We start from the raw sequence: 18,590 nt of genomic DNA on the forward strand, positions 1-18,590 counted from the left end.
CAAACTCTGGAGCTTCTGGGCCTGGCCTTCTGACTGTATTTTAATGTGTCCTCAACATCTACAAAATGGCTTTGTATTACGAATGAAGAAATACTGTTCTAAAACTTCCCACTTCAGCGTGCTCACAGGTAACTTTGATGCACCTGTTAGCACGCTGTAATAAAACGATTTGCCCAGGATCACACAAGTTAGTCAAGGGGAGAGTCCGGGGCACCAACTAGGGGGTATATTTACGAGCCTCTTGTGCCTCTGTAAAATCACTTTGTGATGCTCCGGCAGAGCAAACTACAAAATCATATCTATCAGGTCATGCAAAGCCACTCCGCGTGGCTTTGAACGGCCTCATATGTATGGAGGAAGGCAAGGCAGGGCAATTCACTGCATATCCTTACTCGGAAGGCATTCCATAGGCATTGTGGTGGGTGTTCCCATGCAACACATGGATTTTTATGCTACCCCAGATTTACAAAACCATTTAAACCTGGGAATGCACAAACACCTTACGCCTCCCGAGGTAAGGCATAACGAGGAGAAATAACTTTATTTCTCCTAGTTTTCTATTTTCGTATGTGCTGCATTCTGCAGCACACACAGAAAGAGGCAAACGCCTCAAGTATGTTTTGAGTAGGAAGGTGCACCTTCCTGCACAATCCTGCAGACAACACTGGCACTCTTGCACCATGGTTGGCGCTAAGCTGCCGAAACTGCTCCAGCGCTGGAGTAAAGGACACGAATGAATCACATTAGATCAATACGGTGCATTCCTCCTCTTTCCCTTTGGCCTATGGCAGCACAGCAAGGTGACCTGTTGCACTTCCCTTCACTAAAACCCCATAAATGAGGGCAATTTGCGCTGCCTTACTCCATATCTATGAGGTCTTTCAAAGCCACGTAAAGTGGCTCTGCGTGGCCTCAGATATGATTTTGTAGCTTGTGCCGCCGGAACACAAAGTGATGGTACAGGGGGCTCATAAGTATGCCCCTTTATTCACAGGTGAAGTTGAACCGGGGTGAGACCATCGCACCTCTGACAAGAGACGACACACACGGAAGAGGAGTTGAAACAATAAAAAGGCACACTTCGCACCAGATTCAAAGCACAGGATGCCACTTCTACAAAGAGAAGAGAACAGAAAATTCACCACAACAAAATAAATGCACAGCCAGGAATTCCTAAAACTAAAATTCTTGTTATGAAAGCAAACCAAAGGGGGTGTCTGGAGAGACCCCCATGAACCCATCACGGCAGCTCCTCCGGCACATCCTCATACTCCTGGCTCTGAACCAACCTGCGGAAAGAGAAAAAAAGAGAGGTCACCGTTGAGCCCTGGGTTCAGATGATACTGTGCCTGTTCCTCCTGGTTCCTACCACCTCTTGCTGGGGGGCAGAGTAACGATGGTGCAGCAGTGTTGCCACGCATTGATCTCTCCGCCAGTCATGCTTCTGTGCCACACTACCTCAAAGCTCCAACCACTGCAGGTACCTCAGTCGGGTGGGAAGAGCAAGGCAGCGGCCGCTTGCCACCACTTGGGTTATTGGCTGAGGTCAGGAGTCTGCCACTCGACTGGATCACTCCTCTACTGGCGCTCCTCGTGGCAAGACCTCTCTCTCCCTCTGCGGAGGATATGGTACCCTTCCTCACCCCGGGCTGCTCGCTGCTCCGTTCCTTCCACCCGAGGAGGGCAGATGTGTGAGACATCCACAGGCCAGCCAGAGAGGGACAAGGATGCTTCGAGAGGGCAGATGTGTGAGACAGACAGAAGCCGGACAGAGGGAGACAAGGGTACTTCATTAGGGCAGATGTGTGAGACATCCACAAGCTGGTCAGAGAGGGACGGGGGCACCTAGAGAGGGCAGATGTGTGAGACATCCACAAGCTGGTCAGAGAGGGACGGGGGCACCTAAAGAGGGAAGATGTGTGAGACACCCACAGGCCGGCCAGAGAGGAATGAGGATGCTTTGAGAGGGCAGATGTGTAAGACAGCCGGACAGAGGGAGACAAGGGTACTTCATGAGGGCAGATGTGTGAGACAGCCACAGCAGGACAAAGAGGGATGGGCACTTAGAGAAGGCAGATGTGTGAGACAGCCACAAGCCGGTCAGAGGGAGACAAGGGAACTTCATTAGGGCAGATGTGTGAGACTACCACAAGCCTGCCAGAGGAGGCCAGGGGCACTCAGAGAGGACAGATGTGTGAGACAGCCAGAAGCCGGTCAGAGAGGGACAAGGGTACTTCATGAGGGCAGGTGTGTTGTTGCAGGTTTAATGCTTCTTGTCCATTTGTTATTCAGACCTTTTTCTGACGATCTCAAACTTAAAGCATTGAAAAGATTGACGTCCATGCCTAATCAATGGTTCTAATCACTTCTACTCGGAAATGTAAGTCTTCAGACTCCATGCCCATTCAATCATTGCCCAGCTCTTTGGAATGTGTCAGTGCAGTGCTCCATGTGTGCTCATTCCTTCTCTAGCGTAATCATACGTGTTGTGTATTTGTAAAGCGTCCTATCACCCGTGAGGGTGTCCTGGCGCTGGTACATGGATATCAGTAAATCGCAGACGTAATTTCTTTAATACTAGCCTCTGACTAGTAGGTTCACAAGAGCGTTTCTGCCTCAGACATTGTGTGTCCTGCCAGGGGCTTTCCACCGATAAATTATTATTACTAAAGTCATTAGTTTATTGAAGCAAAGGAAGACTACAACTCCCAGAATGCACCATTGTGTTAATTGGAGCCAGAGGCAAAGAAAATAATACCCAGCTTCTATGCAGCAAACTAGCTACAAAGATACGTATTTACATTTTTCAGAATTCAAGTTAAATGCATCTTAGTATTTTACAAAGTGAAAACAGGCAAAGCAAAATCTACTTGTGCGTTACAATCCTTTTACTGTGCCAACATTCCAAGTCAATGGAGTTTCGACTTGTTACCCTCAGGTCACCTAATCACCAGCACCGCCACCGCCCTTCCAGCCACAGGTAGCTTGAAACCGCAAACCCTGCAGCCCCCGTGACAGAGGGATGTCACGCCGCAGAGGACTCATCTACTAACCCTGCAGCCCCCGTGACAGAGGGATGTCACGTCGCAGAGGCCTCATCTACTAACCCTGCAGCCCCCGTGACAGAGGGATGTCACGTCGCAGAGGACTCATCTACTAACCCTGCAGCCCCCATGTCAGAGTGTTGTCACGCCGCAGTGGACTCATCTACTAACCCTGCAGCCCCCATGTCAGAGTGTTGTCACGCCGCAGAGGACTCATCTACTAACCCTGCAGCCCCCATGTCAGTGACCTCACGCCGCAGTGGACTCATCTACTAACCCTGCAGCCCCCGTGACAGAGGGATGTCACGCCGCAGAGGACTCATCTACTAACCCTGCAGCCCCCGTGACAGAGGGATGTCACGCCGCAGAGGACTCATCTAACTCTGCAGGTCTCATCCTGAGAAAGCAGGTAGACATTAAACAAGATTTATCTCCACTCTGCCACCTGCTGAGTGAAACAATTAGTAGTTTTTAGGTCTTGCCTGAGCCAGCGTGCATGCGTTGCTCTGCGAGGCTTCTAGTAAGGACTTTCAACTCGGACCACACTTTTTTTTTTTGCTCACACGCTATTGGCCTTTGCATGCGTCTTTCTTAGAAAGACAGCACGCAATTGGCCAAAGGCGGTGCATATCCCGCCTTCTCTCTCCCCTTGCCTAGGGAGCTCGGGAGCAAGCAGCAGCGCAGCCGGATGCCAGCTGCATACCTCACATTCCTTGCAGTGCACGCACACCACGCTTGTTTTAACAGCGTCTAGGCTAGGTGATAAAAGACCCGCATTTCCTGGGCACGAAAGAATGCTGACCTTCTAAAAATGTTTAAAGGTTTCCTTTCTACCTTGTCTCCCCCCTCCCTGTCACACCAATGTTGTTTCGAATTGTGCTGAACGTAGTCATGACACTTGTACTTCTGAAATGTGTTAGATCTATCGGACTGCGTTCCCTAGATTTTTTTCACATTAGGCCTCTCTTGAGATGACATAACTGTACAGTGCTCCCTTTCAGGGGGTATCAGCAGGCTTCATTCCCAGGGACCTAGCCTGCTGAATTGTTTAACCAGCGTTTTCTGTGCCGTTGCTGTCCTTGTATTTTATCTTCCTTTGTGTGTGCCGTTTCAAATCCGGCTTTAAAGTTTTCATTTGCCAGGCGTTTGTTGGAAATTTGTGTTTCATTGGGCTTTTGTTTCCGAAACAAAAGTGAACTCTGCGTGAAGGCGAATGTTGTTTTCCTTTTACTGCAAGGCTAGCGGTTGGTTTGAAACACACCGAACAGGAGGAACAAATTGCTTTTCACCTGGCGTTAATTCTGTGACACTTGGCTCTGTGTCTGGAGCCGGCATGTGTTTTTACTGCGTCTCACCCAGGGAGAGGATAGAGTGGTATGAACTCCCAAGTATCACTTGCAGTCACCAAGTTGACTCGGGAGGTGTAAGTAAACATTAAAACCAGGTGTTCCTGCAAATGGCAGCTCTGTGTGCACGCAGCAGGTCGGGGTCCAATACAGTATGTGTATCCTGTGGTCAAATACTTCCAAATTGGGCATGGGTCTTTAGGTCAAGCCTAGCGACAGCACGCATGCGCTGCTCGCTGAGAGGCATGCTGTGTTAGGGTATGCAGTGGAAGACCCGCCCACTCTCCGCCCACATTTGTCATTAGCTTGTGTCAGTGTCCTTCCTAAATGCTGGCTTCTGATTCGGAAATAGGCTTGTTGGTACCGCCTTGTCTCCATTTGCTACGTCCCATAAGGACTTGACCTTTTATTTGGCTTGCTACACGGTCTGCATTATAAGGGGATGAGCACTATTTTGTTTATTTAAAGTGATGGAGACAATGGCGGGCGATTTTCTAATGCAGCGTTATGCGCTCGAAATTGTATGATTAGCGCGGCATCCACTTTAGGGACACCGAGCTCTGTTTATTTTTTTATTTTGTAAAACTTTAATACGGAGCTCTCCGCCCTCTTCAGTGCCACCGCGCTCGGTTTCTTTTTTTTTTTATGTCTCCTTCAAACAAGCATTTGCAATACAATAAGCTTTGCATTTACGCAAGTTTAAGCTATTGGGATTGTAAAAGACAATGCCTTTTATTTATGTTTTAAAAACCAAAACATAAATAAAAGGCATTGTCATTTACAAAGCCCATAGCTCAGACTCACGCAAATGCGAGACATATTGCATTGCAAATGCTTTTTTTTTTTTTTTTTTACCCAACAAAAAAAGCGTTCTATTGATCGCATTATGTTTAAAATTCATTTTTGGATCCTTTGATTCAGATGTGGATCAATTTCCCCTTTTACCTCCTGCCCCGTCCAAGTCAAGCCGGGTTTCCTTAAAATCAGAGCTCCACTTAGAGTGTGCGTCCTGGGGATAAGCGGGGGGGGAGGGGTTGATAGAGTCTTATCCCTCTCAGCTTGTACATCGTGAGGCCCCATTTGGAGGCAGGTCACCTGAATAACATAACACGTGTATTTGTAAAGTGCAAGTTCACCCCTGATGGGGTATCTTGATGCTGAATAACAGATGCTTATTGTTACCCAACTCAATGGTACTCATTTTATCGACCTCAGATGGATGAAAGGCTGAGTGGACCCGCCGGGATTTGAACCTGTGACTATGAGGTCGAACACAGGCCCCTACAGTGGATAAATGAGCACACGGATAATGCCAGGGTTACTACTCCCTTTGCGCCCAGATCACCCGATCAATAGGTTTGAAGATCCTACTGGGCCCAGATCACCCGATCAATAGGATTAAAGATCCCATTGGGACCAGATCACATGATCAATAGGTTTGAAGACCCTACTGGGCCCAGATCACCCGATTGATAGGATTTAAGATCCCATTGGGACCAGATCACATGATCAATAGGTTTGAAGACCCTACTGGGCCCAGATCTCCCGATTGATAGGATTAAAGATCCCATTGGGACCAGATCACCTGATCAATAGGGTTGATATTCCTCATATCCTATTTTTTTGACCCTGCTTTAACACAAGTTAAACATTTTTGCAATTTGCAACATTTTCCTCAAGTTCTTTTCAACTTCTTCTATCAACCTTAGCTGTGTCTCAGGCCATTTTATTTTCTGACAATTGCTCTCATGCCACCCATCGCTGTAACGCCAAGAGGTTTATTTTGGAAATGTTGTCATCCACCAAACACAGAAGGACATGGGTCAGGAAGGACTCCCAAGAGAGGTCTGATGAAAGTGATCTCAGTGCCAGTGGCTATAGCACCTGGATACTGACACTGAAGCGCCTTCTCGTTGGAACCTGAAGCCTTGCACCACAGGGCGCAATTATCATATTTTTATAAGTAACCACTTATTAGGGTGCTGTATCAGTGGTAAGTGCTTTATCAGTTGCTATCACTACCAATAAGTGTGTGAACTTTCTGGTCCTGAAGAATTGCGGTTAGTTTGACCTTTGCAAGAAACATGTTGACCACTATTCACTAGAGCGTAATTCAGACACCTTCACTGTAAGATTACGCACGTTATTGTTTTTAATTAAGAGTGGGACCTCCCTCATTAAAATGTGTTACTTAGGATCTCCACTACTTATTTTTAACACACTCTGTCCTACACACACTTCACCTTAGGGCCCTCACCTGCACTCACCTTCCGGCAATTAAAGGAATAAAGATCTCCACTAAAAGGCGCCACGAAGGTCGCCAATCGGGGATTGCAGCGCCGCCCCGATTCGGAGCAGACCTTATGATGAAACATGACATCTGTGCCACATGCTGACTATATATGACAGCTCGTTTGCCGGATGTGTGAGGGTCTTTTTCCTTAAGGAGAAATCTCCTCCTGACTTATACATCTCCATAATCATTAATAGCCTTCTTAGGAACAGCATACCTTTGTATTTTTAGATTTATGCCCGGGCTACGTATGCTGGACCTGTCTTAAATAGCCCTTGTTCCTTCCTGTTATGTATTGTTATCACTACGATAACAGGGGTTATCGCTACTTTTCTTGCCGCTATGCTTCATAGCGTGGGGCTTGATAGGAGAAATGTCGCTTAGCGAAATTTCTCCTCTCATGTCAGGTCAGGAACGCCCACTTTGCATCTCAGAGATGCAAAGCTGGGCGTTAGGAATCCTGACGTTAAAGCAAGGTTTCACGCGTTAGCGTGGCCTTGCTAATTAGGCGATAAAATTATCGCCGCTATTCGGCCAAAAACGGCCGTTAAAGCGGCGATAATTTATTATCGCCAGCTTGTAAATATGCCCCTTGTTCCCTCTGTTATAAGTGCTCGACCCAGGCCTGCGCCTCTAGCTTGGGCTACCAGGAGTTCGACCTCCAGGTAAGCTGGCTCCCGCTCAGGGCCCGGACCCCTAGGAAAAGGTTTCCACTAGCTATGTGCACCGTTTAAAAATGCAAAGGTTGGTATTTTGCACCCTATAATGCATTTATAATAAAGTGCAAAATATCGACTTCTGAAGGCTGGTGGTTCGCAGGCGATGAAACGCATGTGTGGCCTCATTTCATTTCATGCTCGCGGCCGCAATCCCTCTCAGTGGGAGTGCGCTCAGCCGAAATCACTGGGTACAACTCTGCAGACAGCCCTCGGTCCTTTACACTTCTACGAATCAGGAACCGAGCGCATCTGGCATCACATCTATCTACACATCTCAAAGCACGCACATCCCTCCAGTGCCTAGAAGCCCACAGAAGTAACCTGTCGCCACAACATTCAGCAGCTTGTCAACCCGCCCAGTATTCTCATTTTTGCTCCACCCCATGCGGTGACAAGAATGCAAGCTTCCTCACCACACCCACCCTCTGTCCTTCCCTCTCCACCCCATGGGTGTTCTGGAGCGAGCCGGGGTTCTGCGGGTTTAGGCTGATCACAGCGCGGCCATATTTGCTATAACTCTGCCCTCCCCCTCCCAGGCTCTGCTCTTTCTTTTGCGTTTGATGGCAGTGCCTAGAAGCAGGCACTCTAGGTCAGGCGCATTCTCCATGCTGCCACTGGGGAGGTTGGATGCTGCTCTCCCACCCAGAAGGAGGCTGCCTGCGGCTCGCGCAGTGGGCCACCTCAAGAGGGCAGCCACCTTAGTGCCTCATTAGGCATGCCGCCACCCCCCTCAGGCCGAGGGGACCCCAGGGAGGAGTCCCCAAGTTTGGCAAGCAATGCGCATCATTTCCAGCATGCGGATGGTAGGGCCAAGGGTACTTATAGTGCCCCTGCACATACGGCGCCCTCTTTGGCTCTGGATGGACACGCCGTCTCCCGCCTTACCGCATACCCGGCGTGTCGGCGCGTCGGCTGGTCAGCACGACTAGGTAGAACTCTTTAAATGTTTTCATTTGTGTTGCAGGCAGAGTTACAGGTCGATCCAGAGGCGGAAGGGTACAGAAGGGTAACTTCAGGGGCACAATAGGGGTGCCGGGGCCAAACCCCAGGAGCCCTTACGGCAGGACCCTGGAGGAAAAATCGTCAGCGCCCGCTAGTCCTTTGGGTGGTAGTAAGCCTGAATAACCAGGGGCTTGCCTTCCAACCCTCCGCCGTTAAAAGGGCGTGAGTAAAGTGGTGGACCAGTGGTTCATTCAAGCAAGGATCCCCTCATAACTGGCAGCATGAATGGACAGGCGCTTCAGGCGGGCAGGGCAGCATGGGTCACTCACCGCTGCCTGCCCTTGGATCGCCCATAAGTTAACCCACCACGTTGGCATACGCTGCATGGAATAAACCTGACGCAGACTTTTCCAAACAAAATGGTGTTGCGTGATGATTTATTCCAGTTGCGTGACAGGCTCTGCAAGGGTCCCCTATACGGGCTCTATGCTCCTTGCCAGCCCCTCAATTCCCAGCGGTTGAAACTCGTCTGATGATCATGTCCAGGCGAGCAGTAGATCGTCAGAGCTGCTCTCACGGCCATCTTTTGTGAAAGGGGGGGGGGGGGGGTCACCAACTCAAAGGTAAGGAGCCAACCCATCTCACGGAGCTGCTTCAGTGGTCACAGCTGGCAAGAGGGTGGCTCATATTGGACACCTCGGCTGGTTCTTAGCAGGGTGTTTTTTTACACAACATCGTTTTTCACATTTAAACTAAAACTTGAAGTGACACTACGAGTCCCACAATGCAACATGACGTAGGCTAGAAAGTGAGAACTAGAGGAGAAAAGAGGCGCAAAGGGAGAAAGGAGGGCCAAAAGAAAGAGGGTGAGAGTGGGAGAGGGTAAGGAGAGAGAGAAGAGCCATAGGGCGGTGGGAGAGTGCAAAGAGGAAGAAAGGAGGGAAGGTGATGATTTAGAAGGAAGTAGAGACAATTGGAGGAGAGACAGCGAGAGAGGTAACCGCGGGAGGGTGGAAAGCGAGGAGAAGAGAGACAAAAGGAGAAGGGAGATCACATGAGGGAAATGTTAGACAAAGAGAGAGGGCAGGAAAGGAGAGAGGGAGACAGATTCAAGGGAGTGAGAACACGAGGGAGGGGCAGAGAGAATGCCGCTGGCCGCGTCCCACGCAGGGGGACATTAGCAGGTCAGCCTTCTAGTGGCCGCCCGTCGGAGCCTCCCCCCCGGTTCCACCTATCTCAGGATGCCGTGCCTTGGGAGGGGAGGCCCCCCAACCATTGGCCCTGCCGGGGGAGGCGGGCCACTGGGCGGGCGGGGCTAGGCCTACTTATGCCTCCCGCCCCCTGCAGTTCGCCCTCTGCTTCCTGTTCGCTCCTTCCCGCGCGAGATTGATCGTAGCTAATGAGGCTCCTGACGCCGTCTCGCCGGACACGCTGCGGTCGCTGCTCCTCGGTTGTCTCGCGTCCACCAGCGGTTGCGGTTTCTCCCCCCCCCCCGCTTGATCTGCGGTGTTTGCAGCGCACCCCTTCGGGCTGCATGTTCCCGGGCCAGGGGGTCGTCGGCATGCGCGGTGTGTTTTGGTGGGCAGGGAAGTTCTTTTGGGTCTTGTTGCGCCGAGAGAAGGCATGGCGTTAAAGTTTGGATTGCGGGCGGGCTGTGGTGCACCTACGTGGATGCACGGCCGCCGCCACATTGTTTAAGTGGATTCGGCTCAGTGGTAATGTTACCGATTGGTCTGACGCCTGGTTTAGAGCTTTGACTAACTCGCTATGCTCGTGACCGTTCTGTTTTTCTCTCATTCGATCACTTTGTAATTTGGTGCAGCATTTCCTCTTACCTAATTAGTTATGCCCATCGCTAGTCATAACGTGCATCGCAAGTTGTTTAAAAATGGAGGTAATTTCTTCGCCCCCTGGTTTGCCCGTCTGGTTGAGTCGGGCCATGCTCTGTGGACATCGAGGGCACAGGGCTTTCGAGTGAACGTACACCCCGCCCTCTCCGTTATTGTCAGCTTGTGGTTGTCCTGGTTGGTTGGTTTGCGATGAGGGGTGAGTGCGGAGGCACATGCGACCGTACAGAAAGAATTGGGTACTGTTGTTGGGCAGCCAAGTATTTGCCGTGGTCGGGAGACGGCCGGAGGCGGGCTCACTGACGTCGCTGCTTTGGGCGCTGAGCGCGATGCAGGGAAGCAGGCGTGGTTATTTCTCGCGGTATGGTGGGGGAGGCTGCCCGGGCAACAGCAGCAGCAGTAGCGAGCAGAGTCCTCACTCCCACGCAGTCAGCCATCAAGTGGGCATGCTAGGGTGGTGATTCATGGTTTTGGCAGGGTCGGGCTCCGAGGTAGTAACTACGGTGCTGTGGCGGTAAATCATTATGATCAAAGCTTGCTCGACCGACGATCACTCCCCCGACTACTCCCCCCTCCCGCACCCCCTCTGCGATCCATGCCTTGCGGGGCCGGTGTATGTTACACTGACAAAAAGGCGAAGCCAATTAACGAAATGCAGTATGTTAACTTTCCCTCTGTTGCACTAACTTGCCCAACTATAATTTACGGATCTATTTATTGTTGTTGGTGCGTCCATAGACTATTGCGGAGACTGATTGTGAGGGCATTTGAAAGATGCCGTTAGGTGCTTTGATGTCTTGGATTTGGGGCGGGCGCGGTTTTTCTGGAGTTATTTACCACCACCTCTAACATGCAGACGGACTACAGTATTCCTTTTTCGCGCATGGGTCTACATTTTATCGTCTGCGAACAGCAAATTACATGACTAGGCAATCGCGCATCTCAAATTAGCCAGAGTCAAAATTGGGCCACAGAGTGTACAAGGGATGCTATTTGGGACAGGAAAGTGGCCTGGCAACCTAAGCCGCAGGGTTAGGGCTTCAGTTTCTTTAAAGGCAGGGTTCTGGATCCCACTGCTGCCAATTATTTTTCAGGTCGTAACAACTATTTAGGCAGCCATCTTTTACTTAATTTCCACTCCGGATTGGTCCCATACATAACACTGCCCTTTCGGCGGCTGTATTGTAAGACCAACTCCCTGCCATCGTAGCCGAGACAGGTTATGCCACATTCTGGTAGGTGATGTTTACCGATAAGGCTTCGGAATTGACCGGAATGGAGATGGTGGTGTGGCAGCACCTTGGGCCCAAGGGGGCCCGGGAAGGGACGCCGCGAGAGTGCCGTGGGGCCCGTGGCTCACTGTGCGGCCTGGGGCAGAGAGGCGTGTCTCCTAGGCCCTCTGGCTCAGGTGGGGGCTGCAGGAGACTTCATAGGCAGGGACGATAGTTGGGGGTGTCATGGGATCGACAGCCACCTTTGATTGCCCTGTCAATTTTTTGCAGGGTGTGGTTTTGTTAGTGGTTTGTGAGAAAATGTCAAGATAACTCGTATGGTTCGTTATCCTCCTGGAGAGAGATCAGGAATTGGTATAGTGGAGGTTTTTGTTTTTGACTTCGGTGTAGTTAGTGCAGAGGGTTAATATGACCGCTGCAAAGAACGTGTGCCAAGTAGATTTCAGAGTGCGTATGATGTAAATAGGTCAGCAGGTTACTGTGTTCAAAAGAGGCATCCTGTTGTTACTTGCAATGTATATCGGAAAGCTCTAATAGTCAACAGTGAGCTATGAACGCTCATACAAGAGCTGCATACAGACCGCTAAGCATACATTATTAGAACCGTGATCGATGTTGCAAATAGGGTTAAGTTGGCGAGAAATCGACTGGGCTTGTGCTCCTCCATACCGAGCAGCCTTGAACTATACTGCCTGCCAGTAGGGATGACATAAGTCTCCTACACTTTGAGTCCTTTGGCTCAGGTTACATTTCCGATACACAGATTCACATGCATATGACTGATTGGCGCGGCGGTTTTTTATGTGAGATGCAAAGTTCTCGGACACCTTACACTGGTAGGAGTGGCGCTATATAACTAATTCAATGCATCTGAGAGTGTGGTTATAGAAACTTGGTCAACTATTAAAAGGGGCTAGTGAGAATCTGTGGGGGAGGCGGTATTGGGGGGGCGCCAACAACATTCGTGCACAGGGCGCCACCATCGCCGCTTACCGCGAGAGTGCGTGAGTTCTACAACACTTGTAGGGGCGTGTCGCATTACATTAATCATAACCAGCATAGTGCAGGATACAAACCAAATTATTTCCGGCAACTAAGTATAATTTTCTAGGGATACCCAATGAAACTGGTTTATCGGGCAGAAAATAACAGATTTCAAACTTTAGCTACTGAAACTTCTGCTTTCCATACACAACTAGCCAGTGCATGGCCCATTACGATATGCTGGGGAGAACCAGGCCCGAAGTCTCAGCGCCTTATCAATATGCAGTGATCCTGGGAAAATCACTTATTCTCCCCGTGCCTAAGAAGAAAGGAGTGTGTCCTTGGTGTAGCGTTAGTGGGTGCGCAGGTAAAGCGCACAAACACTCGATACCTTTCTGGTCGTGCAGCACTACCATAAACTTGAAAATACTTTATTAAAGCATAATTATTATGTGGTGTGCAGTGGATAGGCTGGATACATTAGCGTTATAACGAAAGGTTTTTCTGATGTCCCCTTCCCTTCACAAGAGCCGGCGATGTGTTTGTCAGATCGCCCAGTTTCCGTGAATGTATACGTAGTTTACAATCATGAGTGGAATTATAGAGCAGGGATGAGCGTGCGGATGGAATTTTGGGATGTTTGGTTACCTGCATGCTAGCGTCATATCAATTTACATCCATGTATCTTGAGGTGTTGCTAGTTTTGATGACATCAGTAGGATTGGTGAAAGGGAAGCCTGGCAACTAAACGAAAAGATAAGAGGGCACGTCAGCGCTGGTAGGCCAGGGACGGTTGGAACTGGGCAGGCGATGCAGCGCGATTTTGGAGGGTGCAGGGACGTCACGCCGTTAACAAGGTCCCGGGGTCACCACGTCGCAGTGTGGATCGCGCAACAGGGGTTATGAGGGAGGCTCGCCAGTCATTATTTTCCGTTGAGTAGTAGTGGACTTCACTTTTCGGGTCATTATGTTATACATATTGCAGGAACAATGGTTGTGCTTGATTTTCTTGCCCCTTACATGCCTGCAGGAGGCGCACCGCGGCAACAGGGCTCAAGACAGGTTGAAGTCTGGTGCCAACTGGCAGAGTGGTGTATGCGGTCGCTGCTGTGGGGCCGAGTTGGGTACTACGGGTGTGCGTTTGGATAATAGTATATTTACACTGCCTCTGGGATAGGCCCTGAGGCGCTGGCTAGCGACCTAGGGGGTCAGTAGGAGTTCGCGGTAAGGTGTACTCTCTTTTCCTGACTTGTAGGGGGTTCGGGCAGGCTCAGTTGCAGACCTTAACCAACCTGAACTCCACTTTTGACATTGGCAGAGAATGCCTAGGAGTTCGCAGTCCATTCGCAACCGCCTCACGGGGTGAATGTTTAGGCCACATGGCTTTTGAAGGGCTCTTGTGGTGGAGCCTGGTTCTAGAGTTAACGTTGTACTAGTGGCTTTGGTGCTCCCATCGCATGGTTTACTCCGGGTCACGAGCGGATTTTATCAGGGTTAGCTGGCTGGGGGTGCCGATGGATCAGAAGCATGGAGCAGCTTTCAGCCAAGAGGGTATGGTTGATGTCGGATGCAAGGGGCATCTGTTCGATCAGAGCTGTAATCCAGTGTTCCGCATCCGGTGCGTTGGGGTCGGTTGCCAACTCCGTTCAATGGAAACCATGGGCCAGCGGGTTGCGCAGAGTGGACTTTAGCAGGCTTTATCAACGCTATCCGCGACCAGTTCACACTTGCATCTTTTATGAATTTGGAGCGCATGTCCTCCAATACACACAGCTCCAGACAGGACTGCCCCTCCCTGCCCCCATCCCAATTCTTGAGCAAAAGGGTACTAAAGACTGGTGGGGTTGGCAGGCCGTGACTGTTGTTGGTGGCGAGCTCGCCCAGCATTATGATCATGGGTTGATTCCGTAGAGTTTTGGGGCAGGTCACAGGCCGCGTCTTCTTGCTGTGTTTGTCCTTCGAAGTGTGGTCAGGTCAAGTGGCGGAGGAGAGCAATCATCGCTTGGTTTATCTGGGCATGAAGGAATGCCAGGCAAAAATGGTAGCGTAGGCTGGTAGTGTTACTTATCGGGGATTGGAGGTTTGTCTCACTGGCAGGCCGCCATGCAACGGGACCATGCACCTGCCTCATGTTTATCTAAAAGGGTTTTTTAATCAACCGCCTCACTTCTCAGCCATACTGTGAGCAGTGTGCAAGCGGTCTGTGGATCAGTAGGTTGGGGGGAGCACGTCCGCTCCAGGGGTTGTGACTGAGTCCTGGTGTGACGCGTTGAGTCCTAGTCCTGCGTGCTGCAGGGCCAGATGAGGGGATTCATAATTGGTTGCGATGGATGAGGAGGCAGAACACTGCGGCACGCTCGGCTAAGCTAGGTCACTGGCGAATTGTTTGCCTTAGGGCCGAAGTGGGCGCGTATAGAGCAGGGCCAGAAAGACTAGGCCAGGCAGCATGACAAAAGGTCTTTTCGGCACTGGCAGAATGGTGCAGGCTGCAGAGTAGTGCCATTAGGTAACATAGATCTCTCATAGATGATATCTCTATATCTATTATCTATTGATATCTATTAGGGACATAGATTGAACCATGGTGATAAATTGGTTGTGGGTTTGTGCCCAACAGGAGGAAGGGAATTGCATTCTGTTCCATCAGGCTACGTGTATCGTCGATGGCACCAGCAGCTGTAAAACTTCTATTTTCACCCGTGACTGGGGCTGACAATGTCAGCTATCTTTGCAGCCAGACACCGAATAGGCAAAAGACATACTTGCGATGGTGCAACGGGCACTCAGCAGGAGAGTCAGCTGAGTCTTCATACCCTGGTTTTGCCTGTGATAAAACGTAAGGTTGTGGCTACATTCGAACAGGCACTCTAGGGCAGCTGGGGCGGGAGTGTGCCAGTGCCAGGAGAGTGCGGGTTGCCTGGTTAGGGCGGCCTGTTGGGAGGGAGCACCAATACGGATAGCCGCAAGAGCGCGTTTGCAGTCATTAAGGGCTAAATTGATACTCTTATGGCAGGGTGCCGGTTGCTTCAGTTATGCGCGTGTCTGCCGCAGTGTCAGGGACATTCAGAAGGCAATGTTGGTGGCTAGCCTGTTGTCCTGCTTTTCAGAGGTGTTTTAACTAAGGCATGGCCAAGCATGGGTTAGAGGCCGGGGTGTCTAACCTCGGGGTCAAGGGCGGAGCCTGGTAAGCTCACTTAGTAGCCCGTCCTTCAATTCGACGAAACAGGTACCATTGATGTGAGTAACGGCAACGGGCACCTTCTCCCGCCCTCCAGCACTGGCTGGCAGCTATGCAGGTTGTGGAAGTGGCCTTCCAACAGGGGCGACCTGGTCCATATGATTGGGAGAGACTCCTGGGAAACATATTTGGGCTACAAAATAGCAGGAGAACTATTGGCTTTCCCAGTATTCAACATAGAGAGGTATTTATGCTTTGGTTCCCCCCCGGGGCACGCTGCCTTGTCTGCTCCCTGGTATGCTAGCAGAAGTTTGGGAGGGCATGGCTTCACATAGGGTGGTGACTGTCGGAAGGTGATGGCACACTCCGACTAATGCTAGACTCAGATAACCAAGGAAAGAGGAGGTAGAGCGGGCTTGTCATCTTTAACTTCACTCGCATTGACACCCCCTGACAGCTTTGTCAACTCTTCCCTCCACCCGCAGGCACTTCCTGGCATGAGTGGCCTGTCACAGGTATTGTTCTTCAGCCATGCAAAGGTAACATTAGACCAACGCCCGTTTTAGGTTTCGGGTCACTTCAGTCAAAATCCACGGGGAGTTTTGATAGTATGGGGGTACTTGCCTGAGGGGGCATGCCGGCTCCAGGCCTGCATGGGCTAAGACTGGTTTGGCTGGATCTGGGGAAGCCCGGTTGTCGGTTGCAAATTATTGCCATTGTGTACGGGTTTCAGAACAGGATCCATAATTTAGCCCACTAAAGCTAGCTCGCTGGGCAGGGCGCCTATAACAGCAAAGGGAGGAAGGGGGGGCTCTGGCAGCGACGGGAGCCTCCCTAGAGCTGTGGCGGAGTTACAGGGCGATCTGGAGGCAGAAGGGTACAGTAAGGGTACCTCTGCGACAGTCGGTACAGTAAGGGTACCCCTGTCCGGCACAGTAAGGGTGCCCGAGCCAAGGTCCGGGAGCCGAAGGAGGTTCTGGGAAGACCGCGACGGCGCCCCGTTAGTCCTTCGGGCGGTTGGGGGGCCTGACCAACCGGGGGTGTGCCATAACACGCTCCGCCCCCCGTGAAAAGGGGGCGGGAGTATTAGATCACGTGATCCAAAGGAGGATCTGAAAAGTATGTCCCGCGCTGTCGGGCATCGACCCACCGTGCGTGCTGGCTCGTAAGGCGGGCGGAGCAGCGAGGGGCTGCTTGCCCTGGATCGCCCGTAAGAAAACCCACTCTATCGTCATACTTATGTTGTATGAAATAAACCTGCAGCAGTTCTTCACCCATAACAAATGTGTCAGTGTTATCCTTGGGTGACGTCTGTGCATGCGTGTTGAGTGGAGCGGATGAGGGTGCGGTCACTAATACAAATGAAAGGTCTGGGAATAAAAAACTACGGTGACAGAGTAGAAGGGAGTGACAGAAGTGGGGCAAGCTCAGAGAACAAGAGGAGGGCAGGAAGCAGAAGTAGAGTCGCATAAAAGAGAGTGGGTGAGTGAAAGCAAAGAATGGAGACAGGAGGAAAGACCGGGCAGTATAACTCTCTGGTCTGTAAAAGGTCCGAAGAGCTGCTCCTGAGCTCTGCCTTGGCTCCCTTGTTGCCTAGCAGTCTGTGCAGTCGATGTGGAGGTCGGTGCTGATGGACCCCCCCCCCCCCCTCCAAGTCCTGGAGGAAGAGCTAACTCTGAAAGAGGACTCCCCAGGCAGGATTTCCCGCCCCACAGTATTAATGCCCAGATTACTTACCGGTAATCTTCATTACTCCGAGTATAGTCTTCCTCGCCACATGACTAACACAGTGAGCTTCAGCTCCACAACAGAACCCTCCAAAGCAAAAAAATCAGCATCCCATGCCTCCCATCCCTTCCCAATATGGCCGCCCCATTACACCCATGACCCCTATAAGAGGCGGGCCTGCCCAACCCATCAGCCTGAAACTACCAAGCACAACATGAAGCCGATAGCCAGACAGGGAGGGAGGGATGGGAACTCATGTGGCGAGGAAGACTATACTCGGAGTAATGAAGATTACCGGTAAGTAATCGGGGCATTACCTCCTCGTTAGTCTTCCTCGCCACATGACTAACACAGTGAGCACATACCAAAGCCAAACGGCTTCATGGAAACTCACAAGAAACCAACAGACCAGAAGGGAATGCCCACGAACGAGGGCCAAACCCAACAGGCCAGAACGAGCGGAAAGACCACCCAGGGGAGAGACAACCACGAGCAGGAAGAACCAGCCCGGGACCTAAAGACACCGGGAAGGACAAAAACCCGGACCCCAGAGACACGAAGCGCTGGCAGGAACCATGCCGGAAGCAAAGGCCCAAACGGGACAGAGAAAAGCTCCGGACCAGACCCACAGAAAACAGAGCCCAGAGATCAAGCCGGCCAACACCGGCCAACGGACATCCCGAAAGAGGGCAACAAAAAACCCCCCTTAAAAAAAAGGGAAACCGAACTGACAGAGGGCAACCCCACCACAGCGACCCGACAAAAAAGGCACAGCAGAAAGGGAGAAGCCGAATGACAAACACAGCAACCCCGCAAGGGAGAACACCACTCGCGAGAGAGCCGAAACCACAAAAGGAACGGGGCAGCGGAACCAGACGTAAGCAAACTGGCAAGTGCCGCAAGAAAGGAAAAAGGGGCGCAGAAGAGAAACAGAAGGGTAAATAAACCCCAGTCACACAAAGGACCCCCCGGAAGGGACCGCGACCCCAAGGAGAGAACCCAGGCAGGAACAAGGGAAGAAACAGACCCAGGAAGGTGACAGAAACGAATCCGAAGAGACCTGGCCACCAAGGGGACACAACCAGGCCACTGCAGAAAGCGGAGAACCCACAAGACCACCCACGCACAGAAGGCAGGGAAAGGCTGCGCCACGGACCCAGCCCGCCCCACACAGGGACCAAGCGAGTCGCCAAAACGAGCACCCACCAAAGGCGAGAAGGGCAGAAGGGCAGGGCGAATCAGAAACTCCGGCAGAAGAAGGAATGAGAAGGCCGAAG

The 18,590-nt window shown here is 51.2% G+C and overlaps 1 protein-coding gene across 1 annotated transcript in view; it reads right to left on the bottom strand.

Moving 5' to 3' along the window:
- Nucleotides 1-987: 987 nt before the first annotated feature.
- The window catches only part of LOC146788763 (uncharacterized), a 357,517-nt gene continuing 339,914 nt past the window's right edge, over nucleotides 988-18,590 (bottom strand). Inside the window, exon 11 of the mRNA XM_085629932.1 lies at nucleotides 988-1,289. Coding sequence (XP_085486058.1) covers nucleotides 1,266-1,289 — 24 coding nt within the window. The 3' untranslated portion in view covers nucleotides 988-1,265. The remainder of the gene's footprint in view (nucleotides 1,290-18,590) is intronic.

This window comes from Triturus cristatus, chromosome 10 (assembly GCF_964204655.1).
Source record: "Triturus cristatus chromosome 10, aTriCri1.1, whole genome shotgun sequence".
Lineage (NCBI taxonomy): Eukaryota > Metazoa > Chordata > Amphibia > Caudata > Salamandridae > Triturus > Triturus cristatus.